Raw genomic sequence first — 10,890 nt, forward strand, 5'->3', positions numbered from 1 at the left:
ACATAACACAGAACATGCTGTAAAGTTAACTCCTCTTATTTTTCACTAACACTCCTCCACAGTGATGAGGCTCTCCTCTCTGTTCTCATACTCAGTACGTCTCCATTTGACGCCTGTCAGTAACAACAGTAGCAGCAGTAATAACAGCTAACATTCAGGGTGCCTACAATGTATAAAGCATTAGGCTAAGCACCTTATCTCATTCAATCATAAGACTATCTAGTAGTAGATACTGTTACTACTAATTGCTAACATTGCTAGTGTTATCATCACATAGCTCAACCTATGTGTGTATTGGGAAATATGAGAAAATCTTAAGGACATCGTCAGATTGTAAATGAAAATGCTGAGGCAAGAAGTGATCATATTTTAGGAGCCATTCTCCCTTTGGATATAAATTTTAAAACCATTTAATTATGAAAAATATTCAGATACCTGTAACATACAAATATTCACCTTTCAGAGATTTGGGCACATACAATAAAAGTTAAAAAGCAAGATGATTTAACATAATGATAGACTTGTACTTGCCACTAGATGGAGGGGTTTTCAGTTTGTCCAAAGCCATATTTTCTAGGCCTATGTAGCAAAAAAACAGATTAGGCCTGAATGGGCTCATTGTACTTTCAAATCAAATTATGGAATAATAAAATCTCAACTACCACAAGTAAAAGCAAATGTTCCCACCTAATCTATTTAAGCTGAGTAGAAATTCATGGATCTCAAACCTAATACTCACTAAATACATATCAGACACGTCCAGCTATCCCCTTCCCGAAAGTGTAGGAGAGTTACTAAAACCTGTTTCAAGTACTGTTCCTGCCATCTTCCATCTTTCCCTCCCTTTTCCCTGACCCTTTATTGTTTCCATCAGGAAAATAACTCTATAATATAATTAACAAGGAATTTAATATATAAAAGTAAATTTTTAAATAGCCACAAAATTGGACAATAACATCACTAACCTCAAATATTTATTTCTACAACTTGTTTTAGATTTTAGTCTCCTTCCATTTTCCCCAGCTTGTTCCATTCGACGGCATTCTGGTTACTATGAAAATAATATATGTATAGTACATTACAGTTTGTAAGTTACTTTCATACACATTGGATCCTCACAAAAAGGCTTCAAGCTATTCTGAACAGAAATTATCATTCTGGGGGCGCCTGGGTGGCACAGCGGTTAAGCGTCTGCCTTCAGCTCAGGGCATGATCCCGGCGTTATGGGATCGAGCCCCACAGCAGGCTCCTCTGCTATGAGCCTGCTTCTTCCTCTCCCACTCCCCCTGCTTGTGTTCCCTCTCTCACTGGCTGTCTCTATCTCTGTCAAAGAAATAAATAAAATCTTTAAAAAAAAAAAAAAGAAATTATCATTCTGATTTTATAAAAGGGAAGTCAACTGCCCAGAAGGATTACAAGTCACATAGTAAATACACGCTGAAGCCAAGAATGCAACAGGATTGAAAATTTCAGGTTTCTAGCTCTACACCCATTCCTTTGTGCTACAACAGGCTGCTTCTTCAAAACAAGTAACCAGAGAGGACGGGATAATCCATCTGCGAATAATAGTTTAGAAAAGGTTACCTCCATCTTCCTCAGTATATACTGGTAATAAATTTAGAATTCCAACAATTTATGAAAAATGGCAAACAGTGATTATAGAAAAATATTTTAGGTAAGTATTAATCTACAGAATATATTGTAATTTATAATCTTAATATACTATTGGGTAAAAAAGGTGAAATTTTTATTAAAAGTTCAAATCCGTTGTGAGATATATGTAAGAAACGTATGGCAATACCAGGTTAGAGCTTAGAAGAAACAGGCACCACGGCACACTGCTAGCAAAGTACAAGTGGTAAAACTTTCTGGAGGTAATTTGGCAATGCGTATCGTGAAAACCTCAGAAATGCACACGGCCTCTCTCACCCAGTTATTCCATTTCTAATTTATTCTTTTCTTTTTAAAGATTTCATTTACTCATTTGAGACAGAGAGATACAGAGAAAGAGAGAGAGCATGAGCAGGGGGAGCAGCAGAAGGAGAGGGAGAGGCAGACTCCCCACTAAGCTGGGAGCCAGCCCAACATGGGGCTCGATCTCAGGACCTGGAGATCATGATCTGAGCAGAAGGCAGACCCTTAACCATTGGAGCCACCCAGGCGCCCCATTTCCAATTTACTCTAAGGAAATAATTATGGATGTATGGAAAGCTATGCTTGTAAAAATATATTAATTATGGTATTAAAAGACCAAGTAAATAAATGGATTGGTTATATCAAAGTAAATGAAAGAATAAAATGTAGCTTCTAAAATTGATCTGGAAAATTGTATAAGATATATTAAGTAAAAAGACAGATCTGAAAACAATATATACAGTACGATCACATTCTCAAAGATATATACATATATATATACATGACTGGTATATTATACTAAAATACTAACAGTGATTGTATATAGTCAGTGATATTACAGATGAATTTAATTATATTTACATATTTGCAAATCTCCAAAAATGATTGCTTCTACAGTATAACAAGTTAAATATTTGTTATATATACAAGATAAACATATATATGCTATATGTAGTTTATATATATTATGTATTACGTATATGTTATAAATGTATCATATAATGATATATTTTAGACAACATATAAAATGCACACAGCATATGCATTATGTGACTTGTATCAGAACTACAGAAAACAGAAGATGAAATTGAAATTTATATATATCAGAGAACTTTGGAGCCATTATGCATTCATATGGACATAAATTTTAAAGAATAAAGCACTATGAAGAAGGCACAGTACATAAGATGAGTCAGGAGAGGTAACAATGGCAACTTAATTAGACAAAGTGCCTAGTATCAGAAAATAAACTTGAATTGAGCAGTACATTTTAATGCTACAATTTCTCACATCTAATAAATAGAAAGTCTTAAAATATCAACAGCTTTTGGAAGTGAAGTAGTTTAAACCGATTTTGCAAGAAAGTGAATATAAGGTTAATAGAACTGTTGAAGAGATTTCTGGAAAACGAGCTACTTCAATCTTACGTTCTAGCACCATCGAGAAAGACATTAGGTGAAATCACAGCAGAAAACATAATATCCATGGAGACACAATGACGCCATCCACTCCACCTGCTACATTCTAGAGAAGATATTATGGAAACAAAGGGTCCAGAAAAGGGCAATTCAATTATTTTTTTAAGATTATTTATTTGAGAGAGAGAGTGAGCAGGCACAAGAGCAGAGAAGGCGCAGAGGGAGAGGAAGAGAATCTCAAGCAGACTCCCTGCTGAGCACAGAGCCCAACATGGGGCTCCATCCCAGGACCCTGAGATCATGACCTGAGCAGAAACCAAGAGTTTGAGGCTTAACCGACTGAGCTACCCTGGTGAAGGGCAATTAAATTATTAGAAGGCGATTATAATAGAAGAAAACAGGAGTGTTTGATCTTCAAACATAAGATCTGGACAGATAAATATTTTCTAAAGTTTACACAAAAATATTTTCCAAAGTTTATGAGATCATGAATGCTACAGATAAGATGAAAACTGTCACTGAAAGACCAAACTAATACGGTTAAAGTTTAAATAAGGCAGATCCAAAGAAAATAAAATATTTTGATGGAATAGGAAAAATGTATGAGATGCATTATCCCAGAACATTTAGAATGAAATCTAAAATCCTTCCCAAGTTGCACAAACCCAGTATTCCTGTCTGCCTCTTAGATCTCTTGTCCTCCTGTTCTCCTCACCTTCCCCAGACCCCATCCGCACTGGCCCTCCGCCATGCCTCCAAAGGGCCTCTGCACTTGGCTGTTGTCTGCTCAGAATGCACTATTCCTGGATCTCTGCCTGGCCTGCTCCTTTTTTCTCACTGAGATTTCAATTTAAAAGCCATGTCCTCAAGAGGACGTTCTCTAATTGTCCCTCCTAAAGCTAGCTCTAGCTACCTGCTCTTGGAACCAGCCACTATCACATTATTAAGTTTAATTTTGCTCACATTGCTTAGACCATATGAGGTGACCCATTCATTTATTTGTTTCATGGCTTCATTCACTTATGTGTTTAATATACTGTATGTCTCCTCCACTAAGGAAAAAAGGAATTTAAAGGTTAAACCATCAAGGAGGCTTTCCCTGACCACCTGGCTAGGTCAAGTCACTCTTTTTTATTACGCATTTTGACCTCAACTTGTAATTTTTCTTTTGTAACCCAACTTATCCCTGTAATTTATCTTCTAATATCTGTTTTTCTCAATAAGTTCCATGGGGTACGCAAGGTAAACAGGGACCAGAGAAGGTCTCAAATGCCAATTAAGAAACTTGGGCTCTACTCTGTGGGCACTGAGGGAGGGCAATCTTATTAATCAATGTATAGCCAGTGCCCGGCACACAAAAAGCACTCAATAAATACCTGTTTGAACTGATGAATAATTGGTGAATAAGAAAGAATGGGTGAGGAATGAAACTGGACTTCTACCTTACACCGCTCACAAAATTTAACTTGAAGTGAATTAATGACTTAAACGTAAGACTTGAAACCATAAAACTCCTAGAAGAAAACATAAGGGATAAGCAACTTGACATTGGTCTGGGCAACAGTTCTTTGACTATGACACCAAAAGCATACAGAAAAAAGCAAAAATCAGTAAGTGGGACTACATCAAACTAAAAAGCTTCTGCACAGCTAAAGAAACAATAAACAAAATGATAAGGCAATCTTCAGAATGGGAGAAAATATTTACAAACTATGTATCTAATGAGGGATTAATATCTAAATTGCATATACATACATAGACCTGAATAACAGATATACAAACAATAGGATTAAAAAGATTGGCAGAAGAACTGAATAGACTTTTTCCAAAGAAACATACAAATGGCCAATAGGTACATGAAAAGGTGCTTAGCATCACTAACCAAGAGAGAAAAGTAAGTCAAAACCCACCATAGCTATCACCTCGCACCTGTTAGAATGGCTAGTTGAAAAAGACAAGAGGCAGCCAGTGTTGGGGAGGATGTGGAGAAAAGGGAACCCTCACGCACTGTTGGCGGGAATGCAAAATGGTGCGGCCACTGTGGAAAGCAGCATGAAGATTTCTCAAAAATTTGGAAATAGTACTACCATATGATCCAGCAATTCCATGTCTGTGTGTTTATCTGAAAAAAATGGAAACATTAACTCCAAAAGATATATGCACCCCACCATGCTCAATGCAGGATTATGCACAATAGCCAGAATATAAAAACGACCTAAGTGTCCATCGATGGAGGAATGCATAAGGAAAATGTGGTACGTATACAATGGAATATTCTTCAGCCATGAGAAAGAAGGAAATCCTGCCACTCGTGACAACAGATGGACTCTGAGGTCATTATGCTAACTGAAGTAAGTCAGACGAAGACAAATACTGTATGATTTCACTTGTACGTGGAATCTAAAAAAGCCAAACTCAAAGAAAAAGAGAGTAGAATGAAGGTTACCAGGGGCTGGGGAGAGGAAAATGGGGCGATGTCAAAGGGTAAAAATGTCCAGTTAGAAGTGACTAAGTTCTGGGGACTCTAATGCACAGTGCTGTCATCATAGGTAACAACGTCGTATTACGTACTTGGGAGTTGTTAAGAGAGTAGATCTCAGATGTTCTCGCCACAAAAAAGTAATGGTAATTATGTGATGTGATACAGGTATGGGCTTAATACTAAGGTGGTAATCATTTTGCAGTATATGTGTATCAAATCAATACTTTATACACCTTAAACTTATACAATGTTTTATGTCAGTTACATCCCAATAAAGCTGCGAGAAAAAGAAAGAAAAGATGAAGAATTAAAAGGTAGAAAAAGGACAGAAAAAGATAAAAGAGCTGCATGTGAGGAAAATGTAGGGCATTATATTAACCCATTGCTATTCAGTTTTGCAAATACTACCAGTTCCTATTAAAGAAGAATGTAACTGGCTCCAAACTGCATTTGTAATAAAAATTGTTTAGTGGGGGAATCATTTGTTTGGTTTCAGGTTTCTAAATTAGGCGCTATACTTTCTGATTCAGTTCCAACGCATGAAATCCTGCCTGAGGCTTTGGAGTTGCAGTCCTTTCGAGTTAGCACTTCTAGTAACAAAGGGAATCCTGGAGAGTTAAGAAGTACATGCCAAGGAGAAAAACAGTAAGCCTATTTAGAAGAAACTTTATAAAGCTGGAAACTGACAAACATTTCGTGGAATAAAATCTTGCTCATATTTAGCCATCGTGAAACTCTCTTTGAAGTCTCTTTTACACCAACAACTTTGAGACATTCGTTTAGTCTAATTCTTGCGGAACATAGCAGATAACCTTTAAAGGCCTTACGTTATACTAGCAGATCATCTTGGTTAAGAGCATTCAAACTGATCTTCTATTTTAGAAGATATATAACATTCCTCTCTCTTTAGTAGTCAGGAGTCTTGGCATTATCTCCTCTATTCTCTTTATGCATTAAAGTAAATAAATTGATGACTCTAGCATATTCTTTATCTTAAACAACACATATGTGAGATATATTAAACTACATTTGCCTATCTCTGCTTCACAAGACAGAGGCAGGTCTAGAATTTGTAGTCAGGACCTAATTATGGTGCTGGAAGCTATAGCTGTTAACAAACCAGACGCAGACAGAAGCGGACCAGATAACGTAATTGCAGCGGTCAGGAAGACACACCAGCAGAGGAAACAAATTCCACCTTTGGCCACTGGGAGAGAGACCAGCTGCCTTTCGTAGAACACACACGCCAGAGGGGAGACAGAACACAGAGAAAGGACACCAATTTCTCCCTGGTTTTCAAAAGGCCTCTTCTTTCTCATACAAGACTGACAGCAACTGATGCAGGAGGGAGATCTGGGTGCAGAAAGAAACTGGAAAATTCTGCTTTAGTCAATGTTAGGCTCTCATTAAATTTAGAGCTTCTCCTGCCACAATACAATTGTCACCAGGTCAAATGAGGAATAAGAAACCTGTGTGCCTTGAGATCAACTATTTTGCCTCTAAAAGTATATATTGTTCAAAGTAAACCAAATCTTGAACGTTGTGGATCATGACTGACAGGAAAGAATACATTTTATATCATAACCCAGTACACAAAAGACACACAACTTAAAAGTGTTATGGAAGTTATCCATAGTACATACAATCAATACAGTGTCTGCTTTATGTCATCTTCTTTTTTAATGCTGGCTACGAAGAACAAATTGATTTCATGACGGAGTAATGGGTTAGAATCTAATCCAAGAAACCATGCTGTAGTATGTACATGTGGGCCGCCCCCTCTAACTACCTTTCATGTTATTCTCTGCCATACTTTCCCCACTGCTGCTGCCCCCACCCTGCCCCAGTACCCAATTTCTATTATTTTTTTTTTACATTAAACCACAAGATCACTTCCTGAAATATGCCAACCACTTTGCTGCCTCAGGGCCTTTGATCCTGTTGCTGGTGTTGCCTGGTACACTTCCCCCAGATCACTGCACTTCATCATTCAGGTCTCAAGACAGAAGTCAATTCTTCAAAGGCGCCTTCACTGACCACCCAATTTGAAAGGGTGGAGCAGAGGGTAGGGGGAGGAGTTCACCACTTTTAGGGTAGCTGGGATGTCTGAATGACAATATATAAGGCACCTTCACTGACCACCCAATTTGAAAGGGTGGAGCAGAGGGTAGGGGGAGGAGTTCACCGCTTTTAGGGTAGCTGGGAAGTCTGAATGACAAAATACAAGACAAGCACTAAGAAAACCAGTATCCCACAAATGTCACTTTCCATCTCTCTATGCTACTGTTCAGGCCGTAGAATTCTAGCTATGGAAATTCTATCCCATTTGCTTAATGATGGCCTTTCTGGCTCTGAAAAATGAGGACTCCACCCTCCAATATCCCCCGAGTACTTTGTAACCTCTCAGGGCACTTGCCACATTCTTATTTTTTTCTTTTTTCATTCCACAAATATCTGAGTGCCTAATATGGTGTAAGCAACAGTAGTGAACAAAATAAAGATTGGTCCCTCTCCCAGTTCAGTTCAGTAAGAGTGACAAACTCATAAACAAGTAATTTCAACTGAATGTGGCAAGTAAATAAGAGAGATGTGTACTATGTAAAGTTGTGACCACAAAAATGAAAAGTCAACTGTCTTTGAATACAGAAGTAAGACATCACAGAAGAAGAGACACCTAACCTGGGTATGGAAAGATCAAAAGGAATTTGGCCGGCAAACAAGGGGATAAGGGTAGCTCATGTAGAAGGAACAGCATGTGCAAAGTTGAAGTTGCTTAAAATGTTCAGCGAAAAACAAGCAGCTAAAAGGAGTGTCTAGGGAATGGAGAAGCATGAAAGAAGCTAGATAGGTGAGTGCTATAGATGATGGAGGGCCATGTATGCCATTCCAGGTACTTTGAATTTTACACTATAGAGTATGGAGAATCTAGAGTTTTAAAGAGGTGAGTGACCTCAAAGATTTGGGTCTTAAAAAATTCCTTCTGGGGCACCTGCGTGGCTCAGTCAGTTAAGCGTCTGCCTTCGGCTCAGGTCATGATCCCAGGGTCAGGCTCCCTGCTCAGCAGGGAAGAAGTCTGCTTGTCCCTCTCCCTCTCCCCCTTCCCCCCACTTGTGCTCGCTCTCAAATAAATAAATAAAATCTTTTTTAAAAAAATTCCTTCTTGTAACAGAGAAAATAATGGATTGAAGAACTGCCATACCACACTGTTAAAAGTCCAGGCAAGAAATACTGCAACAGTCTAGGCAAGAAATAAGGAGAGCTGACACTAAAACAGGATCTAGTGACCATCTGAATATGGGAGGCATAGAAAAGGAATGGACAACAACTCTGGTTTTTGGTTTACGTTATATATAATACATAATACCTATAATATTAGAGTTATATAATATTAAGGTTATACTATAGGTTATAATATAATGATATCATTAATTAACTTGATGGAATTAGAGAAACCAGGTGGAATGATAGCAAGGTCAGTTTTGGTCATGGCAAATTTGAGAGGCCTTTGGGTAACCAGGTAGAGGTGTCCAGGTAGAGAGCTAACAAGGTTAGCCCTAGCAGGTGTGAGATGAAAACTGAAATTTAGACATGAATGCTTCGGCACTAGTAAAACTCACGTGTATGGATGAAATCACCCCAGGAAAACGCACAGACAGAACTGAAAATATTAAAGACTGAGTCCCAGAGAAAGGCATTTGGAAAAGCAGTAAGGTCGGGGCGGAGGGGGGGGTGGGGCATGAATACTCATGAACTTCAGCTGTTGCAGAAAAGCTAAATAAAATAAACTTTGAGAAGAAATTACCAGACTGGAACTGAAAAAGCCATTAGAAACTTAGACAAGAGCAACTTCATTGAAGCCATTCAAGAGGAAGTCAGACAACAAGAGTACTGAGGATGAGAAAGAAGGGGCAGTTGAAGGAGGTGAAACTACTGTGCTTTCAAGCAGTTTACTGATAGATGGGAGGATTGGGCAATCACTGGATAAACACAGCATGGGGGTGTGCTTTGTTTTATTTCATTTTCTCAAGATATATGACCAGACACTGGGAAGCAAGAAAAGGAGAAAAAGGCTGAAAGCCCAGGAAGGAAAAAAGATAAGCAGAAGCCAACAGTCTCGTAATAGATAGGAGAAAATGAGATCTAGGGGGAAGGTGGATTAGCCTTCAACACCACTTTCATTAAACTAGAAACACAAAACCAAACGATGGGTAAAAGTATAAACTGATGTGTAGGTAGGGGGCCTGAGGTTGATGAAAATGTCTGTTAGACTCTGGCATGTGTTTAGAAGGGTGGAAAAAGGAGGGGAAGGGGCAGGATTTGGAAAGTGTGAAAAGAGCTCTACAGGAAACGCACAGGGGCAGATGGAGTTAAGGAAAGGATTGCTGTGGAGCAATGGAGAAAGAAGGGGTGGTGGGAAGGGCTCTGTTGCTAAATTCACACCTCTTCCCATCTGACCACAGTCCTCTTTCTAACCCCCAGTCCGTTATTCCTAAGTGTTTAAAAGATTTGCCAGTTCTGTGAATTAACTAGAATCCCAGTGTTCTCAAACATGGGAGTGAATTAAAATCACCTACAGGCTTTTTAAAATTTTTAAATGCAAATGCCAAGCCCCATTCCTACTGATTCAGAATTCCTGGGGGTGAAGCGCAAGCGAGTGAATTTTCCAGAAGCTCTCCCAAGAAATCTTCAGGGCATTTCTGTTAAAAAGCACCTACCTATAAGGTAATCAACCGGCCAGAAGAGAACTGATGCAAATACAGCTGTTACCACATGGCCCTTAGACGGGGTGTGGAGAGCACCCACTGCAAGACTTAGGGAGATTCCGGTCAGTGTTGAGACAGTCACATACACAACACAAAACTCTTAAATTAAGCGCGTTAAGGTGAAGCTGAGAACTTGAAAACTGCAAACATTTAAAATGTTTGTTCGAAATGACGTCTCAACTCAGGGTTTTAGACCCAGTGTTTACCCCTACACTTTCTGTCATCTTACTATAAAGGCTCACCAGTACCAAAGTGGAATTCAGGGTGCTGCAAGAAATAGGGAGAGGAAGGAAACTGCAGAAAGAGCCCCTGTAAAGGGAGAAACATAATGGGGAGAAAGTGGAAGAAACCGGGATGCCTCTGAGCGTCCCTCGGCCCCAGGACCTGGGACGCTACGTAACCAGGACGCCGAAGGCATTCTTCTGGCCTCGCCTGGCACTCACCATAGTCTCAGGATCTCGGCGCAGGGAAATAGGTACCTTTGCCACAGGAAGACACCACCTCTACAACGACGCCCAGTTACTCCGGCAACAGAGCCCCGCCTACTACCGGACGTGCGAGAGCGCCACCGCCCCGCCCCTTCGTTCCTAGT

At 39.3% G+C, this 10,890-nt stretch overlaps 1 protein-coding gene across 5 annotated transcripts in view; it reads right to left on the bottom strand.

Annotated features, from left to right (window-relative positions):
- NME7 (NME/NM23 family member 7) overlaps positions 1-10,850 on the bottom strand; it is a 240,766-nt gene extending 229,916 nt beyond the window's left edge. For 3 of the 5 annotated variants that reach the window (XM_026509426.4, XM_044387944.3, XM_044387943.3), the window contains exon 1: positions 10,742-10,850. In XM_026509426.4, coding sequence (XP_026365211.2) covers positions 10,742-10,744 — 3 coding nt within the window. In that variant the 5' untranslated portion in view covers positions 10,745-10,850. The remainder of the gene's footprint in view (positions 1-10,741) is intronic. The other 2 variants (XM_057315669.1, XM_057315671.1) reach the window with 1 other exon arrangement.
- Between the last annotated feature and the right edge of the window lie 40 nt (positions 10,851-10,890).

Source organism: Ursus arctos, unplaced genomic scaffold (assembly GCF_023065955.2).
Source record: "Ursus arctos isolate Adak ecotype North America unplaced genomic scaffold, UrsArc2.0 scaffold_2, whole genome shotgun sequence".
Classification (NCBI taxonomy): domain Eukaryota; kingdom Metazoa; phylum Chordata; class Mammalia; order Carnivora; family Ursidae; genus Ursus; species Ursus arctos.